Source organism: Phocoena phocoena, chromosome 16 (assembly GCF_963924675.1).
Source record: "Phocoena phocoena chromosome 16, mPhoPho1.1, whole genome shotgun sequence".
In the NCBI taxonomy this organism is placed as follows: domain Eukaryota; kingdom Metazoa; phylum Chordata; class Mammalia; order Artiodactyla; family Phocoenidae; genus Phocoena; species Phocoena phocoena.
The window spans coordinates 11,182,356-11,202,562 of NC_089234.1; the positions used below are offsets into that span (position 1 = coordinate 11,182,356).

General features: G+C 45.7%; 2 protein-coding genes across 4 annotated transcripts in view; one reads left to right on the plus strand and one right to left on the minus strand.

The window, feature by feature from the left end:
* Positions 1 to 7,942, minus strand: part of SEC23IP (SEC23 interacting protein) — a 38,457-nt gene extending 30,515 nt beyond the window's left edge. Inside the window, exons 1-2 of one of the 2 annotated variants that reach the window (XM_065894060.1) lie at positions 7,727 to 7,942; positions 1,929 to 2,461 (exon numbers count right to left, since the gene is read on the minus strand). In XM_065894060.1, the coding sequence (XP_065750132.1) occupies positions 1,929 to 2,461; positions 7,727 to 7,889 (696 nt within the window). In that variant the 5' untranslated portion in view covers positions 7,890 to 7,942. The remainder of the gene's footprint in view (positions 1 to 1,928; positions 2,462 to 7,726) is intronic. The other variant, XM_065894061.1, reaches the window with a different exon arrangement.
* Positions 7,943 to 18,945: 11,003 nt separating this feature from the next.
* The window catches only part of MCMBP (minichromosome maintenance complex binding protein), a 67,125-nt gene continuing 65,863 nt past the window's right edge, over positions 18,946 to 20,207 (plus strand). The window contains exon 1 of one of the 2 annotated variants that reach the window (XM_065893876.1): positions 18,946 to 19,211. In XM_065893876.1, coding sequence (XP_065749948.1) covers positions 19,154 to 19,211 — 58 coding nt within the window. In that variant the 5' untranslated portion in view covers positions 18,946 to 19,153. The remainder of the gene's footprint in view (positions 19,212 to 20,207) is intronic. The other variant, XM_065893877.1, reaches the window with a different exon arrangement.

Sequence of the window (20,207 nt, forward strand, 5' to 3'; positions counted from 1 at the left end):
ACCACAACGAAGAGTAGCCCCCACTCAGGCACAACCAGAGAAAGCTCACGCACAGCAACAGAGACCCAACGCAGCCGAAAATAAATAAAGTAATTAATTAAAAAAGAAAAAAAACCTCAAAACACTATGCTTTTATCTTGAAAAAAAGGATAAGAAAGACATAAAACAAAATAAAAACAGGGTTTTCTAGCGGCAATTTTTATTCATTTGGCTATTCGGCATTTTTCAATTTTTCTGTACTGAAAATACTTTTAAAATCAGAATACAATTATTTTTAAAAATTTTTATTAAAAATGATTTTAGAATATTCTATCAATGCAAATGTACTGAGGTTGATAACTGTACTGGGGTTATGTAAAAAATACCCTTATTCTCAGGAAATACACACTGAAGAATCTAGGAGTAAAGAATCATAATGTATTTAACTGATCTTCAAATGTTTGCCCCCAAAATTGCACATATACAGAGTGAGAAAGGAAGGGAGGGAGGGAGGGGAGAAAAGGATACTCCAACACGTGTCAGCGTGCACGTTCACAAATGATAGAACAAATGTTCATGACAGGTAAATCTGGATTAGGGTACTGGGGTGTTCTCTGTCCTCTTTTTATGTTTGCAACCTTTTTTTTTTTTTGCTGTACGTGGGCCTCTCACTGCCGTGATGCCTCCCGCCGCGGAGCACAGGCTCCGGACGCGCAGGCTCAGCGGCCATGGCTCACGGGCCCAGCCGCTCCTCAGCATGCGGGATCTTCCCGGACCGGGGCACGAACCCGTGTCCCCTGCATCGGCAGGCAGACTCTCAACCACTACGCCACCAGGGAAGCCCTGCAACCTTTTTTTATATTTAAAATTGTCATTTTAGAAATTCTTAATTAGGAATCTTTACAAAATTTCATCAGCAAACAAAGTATACTAACTTATATTACATGCTACAAATCTGGTTACTTTCCAATATGCTGAAATCCAACATTACCAAGAGTTTGTGTATTGGTAAGATTTAAATTAGATGGTAAATGGAACCCATTCTTTATCCCCAAGAGAGAAGTCAGGTTACACTCTGATTGAAATACTATTATCTCTGCCACACTGGGCTGGGTTCTTAATTCTTCCTTTCAGTCATTTCCCTTTTTTTTTGATTCAGTTCACTTCCCTTTGGAAGTCAGTTGAATAATTAGTGGGGAAAAAAGGCATAAAGGAATTTCATAAAATTTACCCAATGCAAAAGTTATTCCATTGCTCCCCTGAGACAGAGTTTGACTGTCTAGATCCAAACTCCATAAATGTAAATAAAAGAAATTATTGGAGTAATCAATTTTAGTCCCACTAATTGAGTGTTTTGATTGAGTAGTATAATTAAAAAATGAGAAGCTGGCAGTCTGTTAATAATTGCTCCAACTCTCACATGTCCCTAGATGACATTTGTTATTGATATCTTACATTAAATCTGGAAATATTGGCATATGGTTAACTCATTAAAATCAATTACTACCTCCATAAATAGATAATATAAACTAAAATATGAACCATTCAATGAGCTATCTTTAAAAGATTGTTTACTTCAAAGCATGTAGCTTAAAAAAAATACCCTCTGAAAATAATTTGTCATCATATTGATTATTTAAAGCACAGTGTTGGGCTTCCCTGGTGGCGCAGTGGTTGAGAGTCCACCTGCCAATGCAGGGGACACAGGTTCGTGCCCCGGTCCGGGAAGATCCCACACGCCGTGGAGTGGCTGGGCCCATGAGCCATGGCCGCTGAGCCTGTGCGTCCGGAGCCTGTGCTCCGCAACAGGAGAGGCCACAACAGTGAGAGGTCCGCGTACCACAAAAAAAAAAAGAAAAAAAGCACAGTGTTTCCAAAAACACAGGTTAAGATGAGAGCGATTAAAAATTACAGTGAGTAATTAGGATATAAAAAACATGTTTCCATACCGATGGCAGAGATCCTGGAGGCATCTGGTACATCTGAACAGGGGGTCCAGAGGGCGGGGGATGGGTAGGATGGGCCGGTGTTTGGCCCTGCTGCAGCTGTGGTGGTGCAATATAAGGATTAGCCCTGCTGCTTACAGCTGTGTGGCGATATGGATTGTATCCTTGTTGGGGCGTTCCTTGGGGTGGGCTCCCAAAATTTGAAGGAGGGAGACTACTAGGCTGAGAAGGCAGATAAGTATTTATTCCCATTTGTGAAGCAGGTGGAGCACCATAGTGAGCCTTCGAAATGGATGGTGAAAATGCATTCGACATATCTTGGGATCCGGTGGTAAAAGGGAGAGCAGTTGCGGGCTTGGAGAATGCTGACTGTCCAGCCGATGTTGCTGCAGTTGTTAACGGTGACTGTCCAATATTCCCAAAAGGATCACTACTGCTTGATACCTGAGAGAAGTAACTAAATGTCTGTGGGGTAGACGTGTGAGCAGAAGTCTGACCAAGGAAGCTGTCCTCCTCACCTACATCTGTGGAATCCTCTGAAAGGGAACAGAAGGGTACATGGTTTAAAGGTATGCCATCACTCTGTAGATAAGATTGTATACCGCAGATCTAGCAATTATACCTCTTATTTTGTTGTTCAAACTTACATTTCTGCATTAAAGACAATAATGAAAAACTTCTTTTTCTTTGAAATAAATAACTAGAAAACATGAATAAGAAACAAGAGGGAAAAATACTAACTCATTCGTAAGCTCACCTCCCAGAGACAATCACTGTTAACACGGTTAATATTTTGATACATACCTTTCCACACTTTTAAAATAAATATAGTTATATACTATTTATTTTGTAGACATGTATAAATTATGTAGACATATATGTATATACGAGAAGGTTTTAAAAATGGAAACAAAATCTATACTCCTAGTTTTACATGTTATTTTGAATACTGTTTTTTCCTGGTAAGAAACAATTCAAATACTATTCTGCTACCCAAACACACAAAACTTTATTTCTACAGTAAGGACAAGAAACTAAAGTACAGACATTAACTCTGTTGACAACAAGGGGTGTGTCAGGGCTCTTACCTACAAAGCACTGATTATATAAGTGAACATGTGGTATTTGTATTCCTGAGGCAAAGTAGGTCAACCATTAATTGCCATCCCTAAAACCACACAGTATCACAACCAGATAGTCATTAGAGAATGCCAAATCACTGGAAAAGTCATTTTCTAACTAAGGGAAGTTCTCCTCACTTCCCTTTGCCCAACTTGATCTTCACTGTGGGTATTATTAGCACCAAACTATTTATCCTCTCTTCTGCTACCAAGTCGTAAAATAGTGATAAAAACATTTTCCTTCTACATGGCCTCAAAAGTCCATTCTGGGCTTCCCTGGTGGTGCAGTGGTTAAGAATCCGTCTGCCAATGCAGGGGACATGGGTTCAAGCCCTAGTCCGGGAAGATCCCACATGCCGCGGAGCAAATAAGCCCGTACGCCACAACTACTGAGCCTGCGCTCTAGAGCCCACAAGCCTCAACTACTGAAGGTTGCATGCCACAACTACTGAAGCCTGCATGCCTAGAGTCCGTGCTCCGCAACAAGAGAAGCCACCGCAATGAGAATCCCGTGCACTGCAACAAGTAGCCTGCACTCACCACAACTAGAGAAAATCCGTGCAACAACAAAGAACTGACTCAGCCATACATACATACACACATACATACATACATAAATAAACAGAAATAAAAAAGCCCAGTCTACCTTTCCTCAGGAAACTTTTAGGAGGCCTTAGCTTCTAACGTTGTCTTCCTCTTCCTAATCTTTTCCTTCTCCCATCTCATTCCCTCCCATTTCCAATTCCCTCTTATCTCCCACTCCTGGAGGCATAGAGCAGATCAGAAGGGTGGACCCTCTCCCAGTACACAGGCACACTAGTCCCTGCCCTTGAGACCTGCCAAAGGGTGGCCTTTCAAGCTCTGAGCTCCTTCTTGACCTTTACTGAATGAGGCCTTCAGCTCTTAGGCTGCTCTCATTATATTTCACACACATCAATTTAACTGAGATACTCCACTATTCAAAATACTCCTCTGAGTTGTTTCTTTGTAACTAAAAATATCTTCCTGCACAAGGGCCCCACCCCCCACCCCGGCACCGTCTGCTTATATCGTTCTACTTTTCTGATACATTTACGATTCCAACCCTCTCTTTTCAGTCACATGAACCTCACTTGGACTCAGATTTCTTAGTTGATGTCTTAACATCTAAAAGCAGAGGAAAAAACCTCTGTGGTATCTTTCATCCTCTAAGACAACTTGGGATCAACCTGATTAGCATTAATTACAAACAAAATACTGATCTCAACAAGCTGCCAGCCTCACCTCAGGGGCACTTTCTAATTACATGTGGACACATCTGGCATCAAGAACCATAACTTTAATAAGCACCTGTATACCTGTGACACTCCCAACTCTGTCTCAAACTGAGACTGATCTTATGTGTCCCAGAACCTATTTTCCAACTGCCTCCTCAATACTTTTTGACAGGTTCAGCCACATATACCTCAGACTTAGTTAAGCCTGAACTGAATTTATCATCTTAACTGTCCCCCCTCATGTCCCCCTTTTACACATCTCACTAACCTCAACAGATGTCTGCTAACATCCATCCAGACACTCAAACCAGAAACCTCCTCTCTCAGACTGCTCCCTCCCCCTCACACCCTTCATTTAATCATTCAGATCCTCATTAAAGAAATATGTACACAGTATCCATTATATGCCAGGTGGTGCCATGTCTTGGGGCTGAAACTGAACAAAGAGAAGGGGACTCTGCACTGCACAGCCTGGACGCCCGTGAGTCACTAAATCCCAACAATTCGACTGTGTAGAAATCTCTCATATCTGTTCCCTGCTCTTCACACCCAGTGCGGCTGACCAGGGCTAGAGTGCCACCGGCTCCTGCCTGACTCGCAGTGGCTTCCAGATCGGCCACTCTTGCTTCGGTCAGCTTCACTCTAGTGCAATCTCTGCAATCTCAGGAAACTCCAGTCTTTCTGAAACACACCTCTAATCCCACTGCCTTGTTCAGAACCCTTCAAGGGCACCCTCCACACCCTACAGGGTAAACTACAAACTCCTCAGTGTGGTGTCTGAGGCCCTTCATGATCTGGGCCCCGCTAAGCACTTGAAGCACTCCCCTACATTCACTCTAATCACGTGGAGGGGTGCAGCGGGGGAGGGACGGGGTGAGAGGGAAAAAGCGGGGGATGGAAAGCGAATGTGAGTACCTACCACCAAATCCCACCAAATCAGCAGGTTTCTCTCACACCTCCAGACTCTCACATGTCTGTCTCCCCAGACTCCCTAATTTCTATGTATCCTTCAATATTCGGCTCAAGAACTGCCTCCTCTGTGAGGTCCTGAAGGCCCGAGGGATATCCTCTCCCTGGTCAGCCAGCCTGACAGCCACAGTTCTCACAGCAGCCTATCAATCCCTCTCTCCAGCCGTCATAAACCTGTGTCACAATTACTTACACAGCTGGGTACACTGCGTCTGTATATACTGTGCAGTCGTGAGGGCAATGCTGTCTGCTCCTCTGTGTCTCCCGGACATCGGGAACAGGGCCTGGCAAACGAAGCTGCTCAATCCAGGTTTGTGAAATGAAATTGCTTCCTATGTGTCTCTTTCACTGACATGATTAACTGTTGCTTCCAATATGACAGGTTCTCCTTTTGTCTCTGGAAATTATCTGAATGGGTTTCTAATGATCAAATCTTTTTTAAAGGTAGAAAAATATTTGTTACAGAATTTTAGTTCTAAAAAGTATTAATTTTCCTATTAAAAAAATAAACCGGGCTTCCCTGGTGGCGCAGTGGTTGAGAGTCCGCCTGCCGATGCAGGGGACACGGGTTCGTGCCCCGGTCCAAGAAGATCCCACATGCCGCGGAGCGGCTCGGCCCGTGAGCCATGGCCACTGAGCCTGCGCATCCAGAGCCTGTGCTCCGCAATGGGAGAGGCCACAACAGTGAGAGGCCCGCATACCGCAAAAAAAACAAAAATAATAAAAAAATAAATCATCTCCAAGAAACAATAGTTTTCAAGACAGGTAAGTTATCCTGTTACTTGGCAATGAATATGTTTAGCATTTACGGACAGTAAGAGACACAAACAAGTTATATAGCAAGGAAGATGGGGCATGAATCAAACATCTGTGAAGCAGAGGATGACATGAAAACCCCATGTACAGCCTTATTTATTCCTGCAACCTCCCAAAGCATTCTGCTCCAGCCATGCTAGTCCTCCACCAAAAATGGCAATGCTGAACCTTTCAGCCACACTATCAAAACAAGACATACATATTCCTGACTGCCACCCTTTCATTCATTCGACAAGTTTCTATTGAAAAATCGGTCTACAGCATACCAGACACTGTTATAGGCATAAGTTCCTGCTCTCATAGAGCTTATATGCTAGTGGGATAAGATAAACAAATATGGGACTTCCCTGGTGGTGCAGTGGTTAAGAATCCACTTGCCAATGCAGGGGACAAGGGTTCGATCCCTGGTCTGGGAAGATCTCACGTGCCACGGAGCAACTAAGCCCGTGTGGCACAACTACTGAAGCCTGTGCGCCTAGAGCCCATGCTCCGCAACAAGAAGCCACAACAATGTGACGCCCGCGCACCACAACGAAGAGTAGCCCCCACTCACCATAACTAGAGAAAGCCTGCGTGCAGCAACGAAGACCCAACGCAGCCAAAAATAAAAAGTAAAATAAATTTAAAAATTTTAAAAAGATAAACAAATATTTGTACACGTCAGGTGGTGATAAGTACCAAGAAGAAACATAACACAAGGGAAGAGGAACCATCATGTATTGTCTCCGATTTGCCCTTCTTCACTTCTCCATGAAACTTTCCTCAGTCTTCCAAACAAGAATAAATTATTCAACAGGAAAATATTCAACATTTACTGAGGATCTATGTGCTAGGCACTAAACAAGATCCTAGAAATAAAAAGGTAAATAAGTTATAGCTGCAAACTTCAAGAAGCCCACAGTCCAAATAGAGAGGCAGACATGTTTATTTCTTAAACATTTATATAACACTATGTGCCAAGCACTATATTCCGTGCCTTACAAAAATCAGTTCACTTCTCATCACAGCGCATATGGAAAATGAAGAACAGAGAGGTAAAGTAACATGCCTGAGGTCACACAGCAAGTAATTGGCAGGGCTAGGGCTGGAATACAGTCTGTGCTCCTAAACACCAGCTCTGGGTTATGCCACGTAATCGTTAAAAAGCAATCTCCCTAGACAATAATAAAGATATGTACAAAGTGCTAAGATGCACACAGGAGTGGGGACATGAGAACAAGCAAGGGCTCCTTAGAGAAAATGATGCATCGCCTTGAAAGATGACTGCGTTCTGTACCTCTACTTTGCAAATACTACGTGTCTATCCTAAGAGATATCCTACAGTACCCTAGGAGAGGAGGAGGCACTGTCTAATTTTTTTGCATTCCCTGCAAGCACCTGTGGAATGCCAGTTCATGAGTGTCTAGCACTGGGAACAGTTCCTTCCACGAAGAGCTTGGCCCCCGCCCCCAACATCCCAAAGTCCTCAGGCCACTCAAACCTGGCCACTGATGGCCCTGGCAAGGTACCAGAGGGTCGGGTCCAGGCACAAGGAAAACCTCCCGCCCGCCCCTCGCCACCGCCCGCCCCTCGCCACCGCCCGCCGCCCGCCCACCTCCCCGCACACACTTGCCCCACCGGATCCTCATCTCCTTATTACCTCCAGGCAAGAGCAGGGAGGCCGAGGCAGCGGCAGCCTGGGTAACTGGGATAAAGGGCACGTTGAAGCTGAACTCCGTGGCCGAGGAGGAGAAAAGTAAGTTAGTGCCCGACGAGGAGGTGGAAGCTGCGCCTCCGCCACCGTTAGGTTTCCTCTCAGCCATGGCTGCGGCCCACCTTCCGTTACACGTCTACTGGGGGCCGGTGCGGAACCACCAGCCGGAAACCGGTCACGGTAGGGGCCAACAAACTTCCGCACTTGCGCACAAGGGCCGGAACTCCGGACGGCTGGTCAGCCTCCCTCTGCCTTCTCCTACAAGCCGCCAGGAACCAACATGGCGGCGCAGGCTTCACGCCCGGGTCCTAGCACGTGACACCCTCGGCCGCTGCCGGGGCCGGAAGGGAGGCAGAGGTGGAGGCTGCGACTGGGGTTGGAGCATGGGAGAGGGAACGCTTCTGGTTGTGAATCAAAGTACGAATCGGCACTGAAAATCTCGGGTTGCGGGGGGCTGTCTAGGCTTCCTAAAAGTACCCACAGAAGCGTCTAACTAGATAAAATTTTGGCGGAACAGCGAAAGCACGCAGGCGCAGGTAGCAGAGTGCTAGCCGCAGACAGAGGGAGGAAAAGGTGTGGGGGCCATTTGCAGCTAAAGTCTAGCCAAACTCACCAGTTGTAACCAAACACCCGCATCTAACCCGCCCACGTTGTTTTGGACTGAATTGAACTCTTGTCATTCGCCCAGAAATAGAAATGGTAGAACTTTTGAAGTTTTCAAGCCAAAGAGAAGAAAAAAAAGTTTAAAAGTGAAACCAGGGAATTGACATTTAAAATAGGCGTGTGACTTTTATAATAATCTGTCTAAAATAATCTGTCTAAAATAATCTGACTAGTTTAATCCTAAAATGCACTATGGATAATTTGGATATAATTGTCATCTTTCACATAGTTAGAGATTATGAAAGAAAAAATAACAGATAATCAACTTCTTGGAGGGTGGGAGAGGGATAGAAGAAACCCAAAGGAAGCTTTCAAATAATGAAACTACCCTCTCCCCCAGCTGTTCACACCTATATAGTATCTGTTTATTTATTAATTCAACAACTAGTATGCTTACTGTCAAAACAAAACAAAAACAAAGCCAGATACTAGTTTAAAGCAATAAGGATAGATTTTTATTGCATTAAGGAAGTGGGTTCATCGTGAACTGAACTGAACTTCCCCAAAACAAAAGGCTGGAGACTTTAAAGATTGGCGTGTGCTAAGGCAAAGGCATCGAAAGGTGCCAAGGGGTGTTGGTCCATGCGACTGGGCTTGTTAATTGGCACTTATATGGAGCAGAAATTAACTTCTCATATCTTTATGACATGCAGTGGTACAAGTTAGAGCAAGGTACCCACCAGGCTGGGAGGAGACAGCTCTCAGGTCCTTGAGAAGGCAGTTCTGGGTGACAAAAGATTTATATCCGAAAGGGGTGGAGAAAGGATTTATAATCGCAAGTTTTCTAAAGTAACTGCTTTAAGGGAGGTTCAGGGCCTATATGCCTATCACCTGGTTTGGGTTGGAAGAAACAGTAAATTCTCCTGGCAGTGTTGAGCTTTCTCAGGCAGGCATTTTAAGGGGGACAGGGTTCATCCTGGGGACGTGGCCTTAAGCTGTTGGTAGCCATTCTAGAGTTTGGCCAAGGGGGTCTTTGTCATTACTATGGGTGGTCGAAGCAGTATACTAAACATTGGGGTACCATGGTATACAAGATAGACACAGGACCTTTCCTTCTTGGAGCTTACAGTCTGGTCAGGAAGACAGACAACTAAACACATAATAACAATAAAATTAAGTGTGATGAAAATCTCAAAGTGTGTTGTGTGGAATATTGACACCATCAGGAGAGGGAGGTGTAACCCTTTTAGGGGAGGGATAGCAAGTATTTAGAACAATCAGACCATCAACAAAGGACCTACCTCGTCTGGAGTGACATGAAAGGCTTTCCTGAAGAAGAAATATTAAAGTTGACACCTGAAAGCCAATAAGTAGAAGTTAACCAGAAAAGCTTGGAGGAGAGGGACCGGAAGAAGTGGTGAGAGACAATTACAGATAAAGTTACAGTATGTAGGGTTACCTTAAGATGCCATATTTTAATGTTAAAAGAAACACGGGTTACAGCATGGCTGGAGCCTAGTGAGCAACTGAGAGAAAGCTGGGAGATAAGAATGAAAAGTAGACCAAGGCCAGATGATACAGGGTCCTTACAAGTTAAGAGCAAAAGGGACTGAAAGAAGGATTTAAAGGAAGGTGGAGAAATAACATTTGCTCTGTAGAAAGTTCACTCTGTCCTCAGTGTAATAAAATAGATAAGGAAAGAGCAAGCCTCGGGAGCAGAAAAAACAGTTGGCCGACTGCTGCAGTGGACCAGCTGAGCAATGATGGTGGCTCAAATTAGAGCGACTGCAGTAGGAATGAACAGAAACAGGAGTAATTTCTGGGGAAAGATGTCAGATTGAACAGCTGTATCTTCATTTTCTTCTTCCTGAAGCTCTGTTGAAAACACAGATGGATTTGCTTGTTTTTTTTAGGCATAAACCCATAAGGATGAGGAAAATGGGAGAAGATTTGGCAGCAACAGATTTTGGAAGGCACCAAAAAAATAGGCAAGTAGTAGATGATTTAGCAAACCAGTAATGGGGAACACTCAAAGACAACATTATTTGCACCACAGGATCACCAAAAGATTTAGGACCTGATGACCTCAGGCACCTCTGGAAGTGGCAGTCCAGTGGAAGAGAGAGATCCTATAATTAGGAGGATTGGTTAAAACTGTTTAAGAAACAGACCCCCTCCCCCACTCTCAGTAACTGGACTATTGACCATCCCCCTTAAAGGAAAAAGGCTGGGGCTTCCCTGGTGGCGCAGTGGTTGAGAGTCCGCCTGCCGATGCAGGGAACACAGGTTCGTGCCCCGGTCCGGGAAGATCCCACATGCCGCAGAGCGGCTGGGCCCGTGAGCCATGGCAGCTGAGCCTGCACGTCTGGAGCCTGTGCTCCGCAGCGGGAGAGGCCACAGCAAGGAGAGGCCCGCGTACCGCAAAAAAAAAAAGGAAAAGGGCTGAGTTTTCCCTTCTGGAGAGGGTAAAACAGAAGGAAGATTAAGCAAATACATACATACTGAGTAATAAAACACCCTGTTGCACAAACCCAGCCCAATTTCTTCACTCAGCTCCAAAAACACTAGCTGCTGGGTCTTCAACCTCTAGGCAGGAGATTAGAAGCATCTTGTTGGGGTCAGGGAACAAAAGATCTAGAGAGGATTAAATCCGGGTTTCCCAATGAGATAGCCCAGAGCAGAATCACCCCCTAATTAAGCTCACAATCAACAAGCCCCAGGAACACACCCTCCACTAACCCAAGAGCCTCTTCTTGGTCACTGATTTGCACGTCTGGTGTCAGCTCAGCTCACAATGGCCCCCAAGTGTCCCTGAGCCACTGGTGGCTCCTGCGCCTATTGTAGCTCCTGCAAATGCACCTCCGGCAAGAGCTGCTGCCCCTGCTGCCCCGTGAGCTGTGCCAAGTGTGCCCAGGGCTGCGTCTGCAAAGGGGCCTCGGACGAGGGCAGCTGCTGCGCCCGAGGTTGCGAAAGCCTGCTCCCAGGTGTAAATAGAGCAACATGCGCGAACCTGTACTTAACATTTGTTTCCTACTACCCTGACCGGCTTGCTACATTCCTATTTCCATGAAATACTTGTAAGAAAATAAACTCATCTGGACAAAAAACCAAGACCCATGTATATGCTCTGAGCTCCCAATCACCTTTTTAGTCCCCATGCTTTTTGTTTTGTTCAGATATTCATTCAGCAAATATTATTATGTGAACCTGCTCCTATGCCAGACACGGGGGATACAAGAGTGGACAAATGGGCAGAGCCGTGACAGTTCACACTCTAGGGGACAGCCACCCTCTCTTGCTTCCATACTCACCTCCCCCTGGCAAGGCAGGTGAACTGGGAGGATGAGACACAGGTGACTGAAGGGAAAGTGTGCTAATTTCTGATTCAGGGAACACAGTGGAACAGGAGGACAAACTGGAACCTAAAAATGGAGATGCCTGGCCATTAGATATATGGCTCTGAAACTGAAGAAAGAAGTCCAGGCTTAAAATGAGATGTAGGAGGCATCAGCTCACATGTAGTTGATTCAGAAATTGTGGGAAAAGAGCCTCATGTTCTGTCACTGTCAGAAATGGCCATTCTTTCGGAGGAAGGTTTGTGTTGCTTTCTGTACAAGGTGATGTGCTGGGCACCAAGTCAGGTTGACAGATGTGATCAGAAAAAGCACAGGTGGGAGGTAGTCCCCACACTTTAAATATGATTACCACATACTCGAGAAGATTCTTTAACCTGGAAGATAGTGATTCAAACAAGACCCACAAAAGGAACAGGAAATGGCAATTTAGAAAAAATTACCGACACAAGAAGGGAAGAACTTTCAAAAATCCATCAATAATATCTTCAGAGGGATCTGCAACCAAGAAATAAGATCAGGGTGTTTAAGAAAGAAAAGAAAAGAAATATTTAGGGAACAAAACAGAAAGTCAGTAGAAGGAAAAAAAGTATGAGGAAATTTCTCAAAAAGTAAAGCAAAAAGACAAACAGATGGAAGCTAGGAGAGAAACCTAAGAAAATTAGATTGCCATGAAAGAAAATCCAATATCTGAATTTTAAGAGCTCTGCTAAGAGAGACAGAAAGTACAGGGGAGGGAATCATCAAGGGAAAAAAAATTTTTTTTAATTCCCAGAAATGAAGTATACAAGTTTCTCATTGGTACCCAGCACAATGGTTGAAAACATACATACTGGAGCATTGGAGACAAAGATCTCTATAGGTTCCAGAAGGATAAAAACAGGTCAAATGCAAAGAAATTCAGCTCCCAAAATATTTACCTCTCAAGCACACTTTCTAAGAAAATATGAAGGACTTGCTCCACCAAAAGTAAAAGAATAAGGCTAAGAAAGTCCTCCTATGGGGGATGCAGGTAACATGATATCCAACACAGGTGTACAGGGGAATTCAAGCAAATTCCCAAACAAACAGACCCCAAAATGCAAGGACTCAAACAAATGTTCGTGTCTCACCCACACAAAAGTACGTGTTGGTGACCAGCTTTTGTCCTCAACATGGGGCTTCTGAGGCTGCTCAAGTTGTTGCCACCCAAGGAAGTTGGAAGGCGTCAGGCAGTTCAGGGACAAATGTCCCATCTTAACAAGTGAGACAGAAGTTGCACACATCACTTTTGTTCACATTCCACTAGTGTGAACTTTGACAAAATGCACTCCTCTGGGGTGCAAGAAGAGCTGGAAAATACACTCCCCACCTGGGTACCCACATCGTAACTACAATTCTGTAACTATCGAGGAAGAAGATTTTGGTGGGCAAATGGCAATTGCCATGGCAGTCTGTCCCTCTGGCCATCATGTACCCACCCTTATTCCCAAATAGAACATACTCATGCCCCAAGGTGGGTAACCAGCTGCATCCAGCTTAAAAATCCAGGATCTCTAGGCAGCTCAGCCCTTTCCAATGTGTCTGGATGTGGTTCCTCAGGAGCTACGACTATAAGACACCCAATAGACAGTTGTGGAGCAAAAACAGGGTAACTGCAATGGAAACTCCCACTGGGAAAAAAAGAGGAATGGAAAACACAGTAATCACGGTTCCATAGAAATGATTGAATCCTGCTAGGCATAAATTGAAAATACTCCTTGCCCTGACAGTGGAGAATGTTTGTGGTTAGTCCTGACTGTCTTTGGTTTGGTCCTCTGTAAATAACTCCCCAGTGTGCAGTTCTTCCTGGCCCTGGCTTTGCCCTCTGGGGGTTTCTCCTTGACCATGGTCGTCCAAGGCCATATGTGAAGTAGCGCTGGGAAGCATGTCCTCTTTGGGGGCTGTACAGCTTTGGCAATTTACTTCCTGCTGGTATGAGTTTGGGGCCTGAGACTTGCTTTCAGGCTTGAACAGTTGCAGACTTTTTCAGGCCAGGCTTCTGTTTTTTTTTTGTTTTGTTTTCTGTTTTGCGGTACGCGGGCCTCTTGCTGTTGTGGCCTTTCCTGTTGCGGAGCACAGTCTCCAGATGCGCAGGCTCAGCGGCCATGGCTCACGGGCCCAGCCGTTCCGCGGCATGTGGGATCTTCCCGGACCGGGGCATGAACCCATGTCCCCTGCACCGGCAGGCAGACTCTCAACCACAGTGCCACCAGGGAAGCCCCTCTCCTGGTTTTTTTTTTTCCAATAACTTCCATGTCTGACCTGAGCTCTTTTTTCTCTCAGCCTAATGTTGGTTAACTTGAGGTCATCTGAAACCAGGCTACAACCTTGATCTGATCTTTGCCACAGGGCTAGATTCTCTAGTTTACCTGAGGAGTCTTCAAGGACCCTTGAAAATACCTTTGAGTGAATCCTCCTAGGATTTGAACACCGAATTGATTGGTTTTTCCAGTCCTGGAAGGCCCCAATTTCTCCTATGCTGCCTAATCTGGTAGCAGTGGCCACCTGTGGCTATTGATCATTAGAAATGTGGCTGTCTGAATTGAGATGTGCTATAAGTGTAAAATACACTCCGGATTTTGAAGAATTAATTTTAAAAAAAGATCAATAGTCTTCATATGGATTATTTGTTCAAATTATAATATTTTTATATGTTGGGTTAAATATTTTATTAAAATTAGTGTTACCTGTTTTTTACATTTTTTAATTTAACTTTTAAATTACATATGTGGCTTGCAAGGTATATCTGAGAGGCTGAATACACAAACAATGGCCAGACCATATTTAACAATAGAACCTGTATCCTCTGACAGTAGAGCAATTGGTTCACAAAGGTCAGGACTTGGTTGATGAGTGCCAACTTTCCTATTTGTTTCCTTCACTCCCCAGAAAACAGGAATGGTTAAGAAATTCCTCCTTGGGAATTCCCTGGCGGTTCAGTGGTTAGGACTCGGCGCTTTCACTGCAGGGGCCCAGGTTCGATCCCTGGTCTGGGAACTAAGATCCTGCAAGTCATGGGGGCAAGGCAAAAAACAAACCAAACAAACAAACAAAAAATTCCTGCTCCCTTTTGTACTCTAAGAAAGGGTTAACTGTAAAGGACCACCTTGTTCTTGCACATTCCAAAATAAGACTCACCCCTACCCATCCTCAATGACTCCCTTGTTTTATAAAATCTCAAATTTTACCCCTCTTCTTTAAAAATGTCCTGAATGCGTGTTCTCCCTATTGCAACAGGCTGAATAAAATCACCTCCTTCATTGTCTGAGGCATTTTGTCTTTCACCTGTTGTCATCCACTATCCAACCACTGAACTAGAGCCACGTTATTTTCTATTTGTTACGACAGCACACCACTTCTGATAATACATTTTGTATTATTTAGAGTAATGCTAGCAGCTGTTAAGAAAGAGATCTCGGAATGCAATGTGCCTATAAAAATCCAGGCTGACTTTAGCACAAGGTCATTCTAGTCATCACCATCCCATCCATCAGGAAGGAGCAAAGAACATATCCAGGGCCAAATGTTTAAGAAATTGAAGTGGAAGTTCCAGATGTCACATTCCCTCACGTTTCTTTGGTAAACCTAATCACACAGCCCTACCTAGCATCAAAGAAGGCTGGGAAATGTAGTCCCTAGCCAGGCAACCAACCTCAGCTACACTTCTGTAGCTAGGAAATGCAGTTCTTCCCTGGGAAAACTTTATATAGCCCTGGAAGGAGAGAACAGACTTTTTTCAAAGTCTCAATGAACAGATGAATCCTAAAGAAGAGTTAGGATAATGGTGGTAGAAGATCCTAAGAAGTAGAAGGCAACAAAGGCCAGAGTGGAATAGGAAAAAGTGCTTTGGGAAAGATGTCCAAGAAAATAAAGTATATAAAATAGCTGATGTCTCTAAATATCTAGAGAGGAGATTTGGGCAATTGATGGAAAGTGTGCATTACCCATTCAGTAAATATTTATTGAGCATCTATGATGTCAGACACTGTTCTAGGTGCCGGGGAACAAGGCAGCATACAAATACCAAAATCATTGCTTTAAGGATCTGGTGGAAATTTTAGTGCAGCTGATGCTGAATTTGTGATAAGTATATAGAAAACAAGCAAATGTTTAAAAGAAACTTTTACCCCATTCTGAGGCAACTACATTCAATTCTTTCTGCTGATTCTTTCTGTATTTCTATATTTTTAAATTAACATGATTACATGTCACTTCTGTTCCTTTTTTTCTCCTTTGCATTATGTGTTGACTTCCCAGATGAAAGATGAGGATTTTGCTCTTTTTGGTCTTCTTTGTCCTTATCACATATATGAATCCTATATATCCTCATCCCCCTAGCCCCCTAAAGTTAAATTATACGTACTGCCCTGGTGGTGCAGTGGATAAGAAGACTCCACGCTCCCAATGCAGGGGGCCCAGGTTTGATCACTGGTGAGGGAACTAGATCCCAAATGCATGCTGCAACTGAGGGTTCGCATGCCACAGCTAAGAAGCCTGCCTACCACAACCAAGACCCGGCGCAACCAAATAAATAAATTAAAAAATATTTTTAAAAATTATAATGTTGGTTAGGGGCTTCCCTGGTGGCGCAGTGGTTGGGAGTCTGCCTGCCGATGCAGGGGACCGTGGGTTTGTGCCCCGGTCCGGGAGGAGCCCACATGCCGTGGAGCGGCTAGGCCCGTGAGCCATGGCCGCTGAGGCTGCGCGTCCGGAACCTGTGCTCCGCAACGGGAGAGGCCACAGCAGTGAGAGGCCCGTGTACCAAAAAAAAAAAAAATTATAATGTTGGTTAGCTTAATATTGAAATTGTAACATTATTATGCTATTTAAATACTATTGATAGCCATATCATGCAATAAATTGTGATTCTTTTAATTTTCTATTCAAGTTTTTGTTTTCCTACCTTTAAGGCTTGGAACACTTTTCCCTCACACTTTTCACCTAGCTAACTCTTATTTATCTTTCAAGTCCTAGTGTAAATGTCACATTTTCAAGAAATCCCTGAAGGATCCTTTCCCCACAAGACTCCCTCACTAGAATAGATAGTGCTGTTCATTCCTCTTATAGAACTTCACTTTTTTCTTGCCTGGCACCTATCATGGTTGTAAATGAATAGTTATTTAGTAATAAGTCTCTCACTGAACCATACATACCATGAAGGCAGGGATGGTATCTCCCTTTTTCACCCCAGTATTTCCAATGCCTTTGGTAATTACTTGTAGACAGTGTTACGTAACATCCTCCTTAAAAATATGGACTTGGGGTGGCGGCAGAGTGTGATTACCAGTGGTGGGAAGAGAAAACTTGCCATAGAGAAGTACTCTCATGGACCTTCTCTTGGCCTTTTAAATTTTCATAACTACTTATTAGTAGTGTCAAAACATCTTGCCCCAGGAAAATTAGAGGGTGAAATTATTAACATTATAAAGTAATTACATTTCAGTAGAATCACAGTGTCTCTTTAAGTAAAATCTGAGCAATTGTTTGCTTACAAATCACTGAATACAGAGGTAGAAACCAAAAGCTTAAGTGTTACTAGCCACTGCTGAATTGCTATCCAGCTGAAATTTCATATAAAGTAAATCTGAAATTATCACAATTTAAAAGCAGATGTTCGGGATGTTCCCTGGTGGTCTAGTGGTTAAAAGTCTGTGCTTCCCATGCAGGGGGCAGGGGTTCGATCCCTGGTGGGGGAACTAAGGTCCCACACGCCCTGCCGTGCAGCCAAAAAGTTAAATAAATTAATAAATAAATAAAAGCAGATGTTCATGACATATATTTAATTTGTGTATTTCTGGCCACAAAGCTAAAGAGGGGGTTTCTCCATTCAATACCAGGGACTTGGCAACCCCCTCTGTTCAATGAATGAATGAACAAAGTGGTGGTAATGCCGAAAATTTGAAACAGCTCCCCCAAACTCATCAGAGCCAGATGTATGATATAGTACGCCAGTCATAGTTATCCCTGGGTATTAGTTGCAAGGAGTTGGTTCCAGAACCCCACGGATATCTGTGGATGCTCAAGTCCCTTATATAAAATGGCATAGAACAGTGGCCCTGGGTGACCGGCCCTCTATACCTGCAGTTTCTACATCTGCAGATTCAAACAACCTTGACCCCTGGATACCGGGTGCAGAATGTAATCAGTTCACAGTGACAAATACAAAATAACCCCTTTTGCCCTAAGGAGGGCTTGAGACCTGAGTTCAGGTTCTCCAGCTCCCCACTTTCTAGGCTCCATTCAGATCCTTCCGTTAATATGCCGTATTTCAGCTGATAAGACTGGGATTTCTCAGATATATTCCAGGCCTAGGGGCTGTTTCATTACAGAACTTGCATATTTCCCAAATTTCCTCATTCAAAGGTTACTGTTGACTTGATCTTTTGTGTGTGGTGATGCCACCGTCTTCATTCTGAGGGTGTCCTGACACACACGTCCTGTAGGAACCTCGCCAAAGCTCCTCGGCTGTTTCCAGCTTCTAGGCAGACACAGGCCAGGGTATGTTTTCACAGTTATGAACTTGCCTCTCAATCAGGAACTAGTCCCTCTGCAGTGCCTGAGATAACAGAAAGAGAGCTTGGGGTTTTTCAAAGTCCCCCTTATCTAAATGTACACCTTCCTCAGTGGGGTAAGACTTGATCCAGCTGAAGGAAAGTCACTACATAGGGTTTCGGGCAGGGAACCAGAAAAAAGAGTTGCCATCGGCAAAAACAAACAAACAAAAAAACACCAAGAGGACGCCATGAGGTGGGCGGACACCAAAGGCTGCTTTACACTCTAGTTTTGCCCAGCGATAACTTTGAGGTCTCTTTGGGTTTGTGCTTTGGGGCTGTTGCAAAGCCTGTGCAAGGGCTCGCACTATAAATGTATAAACCGGACCTCGGGGGTTTCCCCCTTCGGTCCTGCAGCGTGACACCCAGCAAAACACCTCCCTCGGCCCGCGACGCCGAGCTCCGGATCCTGAGGCCCCGCCTGCCCTTCCTTTCGCCCGTTTCTAAGATGGCGGCCGCTCTGCCGCCGCGGCCCCGCCCCTCCCCGGCCCGCCCCTCCCCCCAGCAGGCTCGCCCCGCCTCCCCGCCGCGGGACCGCGCAGCGCGCTCCCGCCGCCTCTCCCCGCGCGAGCTCCACCCAGGTCGCAGGCAGCGCGGTCGGCGGCGCCTATTTCCCGCCATTGTGCAAAGTGGAGGTTGGGGGCCCGCACGCGCCGCCTGCACGTCTCCGGCAGCGCCTCGCTGCCGCAGCCGCAGCCGCCGTTCTCTGAGGCGCGGGGAGGCCGGGCGGCCCGCGCCGCGAGGCTCACCCTGCGTGGGAGGGCGCGGGCGAGAAGCGGCCGAGCCAGCGAAGAGGAGCAGCGGCTCGGGACGCCGGGCCGCGCCGGCTCCGGCCCGTCTGCGAGATGCCCTGTGGGGAGGATTGGCTCAGCCACCCGCTGGGGATCGTGCAGGGCTTCTTCGGTGAGTGGCGGCGCCGGGGGCGGGCTAGCGGGGGGCCGCCGAGTTGACGGAGCCCCGGGCCCGGCCCCGCCGCGCGGCCCCACGCGGGGCTACCTCGAGGGCTCGCGCGGCCGAGACGGCCAGCCGGGCCTGCGCCGGCCGGCGCTCCACACAGCGAACTTCGGGCCGCGGCTTCCCGGGCCCGGCCGCAGGTGCCTCCCACCTGCCCGATTCGCGATTCGCAAGCGGCCGAGGTTACGCCGCGAGGAGCGGGCGGGCGGGCGGCCGTGATTGACGGCCTCGCTTCCTTTTTTGGCCCTGCTGGCGGCCCGAGCCCCGCGTGCGGCACAGCTCGGAGGGGCCCTTGAACCTTCGCGAGGGCCGGCGGAGATGGGGTGAAGGAAAAGCACTTTGCCTGGGGGAAGCCTGCAGGATATTTCAAAACTTCCGGTGTGTCGGGGGAGTACTCGCTCCCTCGCAGCAGAAGTTGGCTCTAACTCCTGTATTACACACATCCTCTCTTTTCGAGATAAGATATAGTGTTAACAGCTTAATTTTTCTTTAAGGGTGCCTTTAAAACCAGCCGGGTCTCCATCTCCTCTTGTGCCAGAGGTAGCAAGAAGTGTTGAACTACTCAAACGCGCTCCTACATAGAAAGAGCTTAGAATGTAGCAGGCAAGCTTAGTAAATTTTAGCTGCAATTATTGTTAATGCCACTTTTCTGGTAAGGAAAATTCAGGTTTGTTTGCAGTTAACCGGGCATTTTGGCCACAACCCCCATGTCTTTTGCGCTTAGGAGTGGTAGACGCAAACCCGACCAGAAATCAGTGTGTTAGATCAGAACACCTGACGTGTCAGGAGGTAACTTAAACTTGTTGAGTGGCCTTCCTCACTTAAGACGTTGTGGGATATTAGTGAGAACGCCTATTAAGAAGCTCAGTAGTCCCCAGCAGCCAAAACCGATGGCAGAAAATGTGTGTACTTCTTGCAGGAAAGGCTCACTCAGCAAATCTTCAT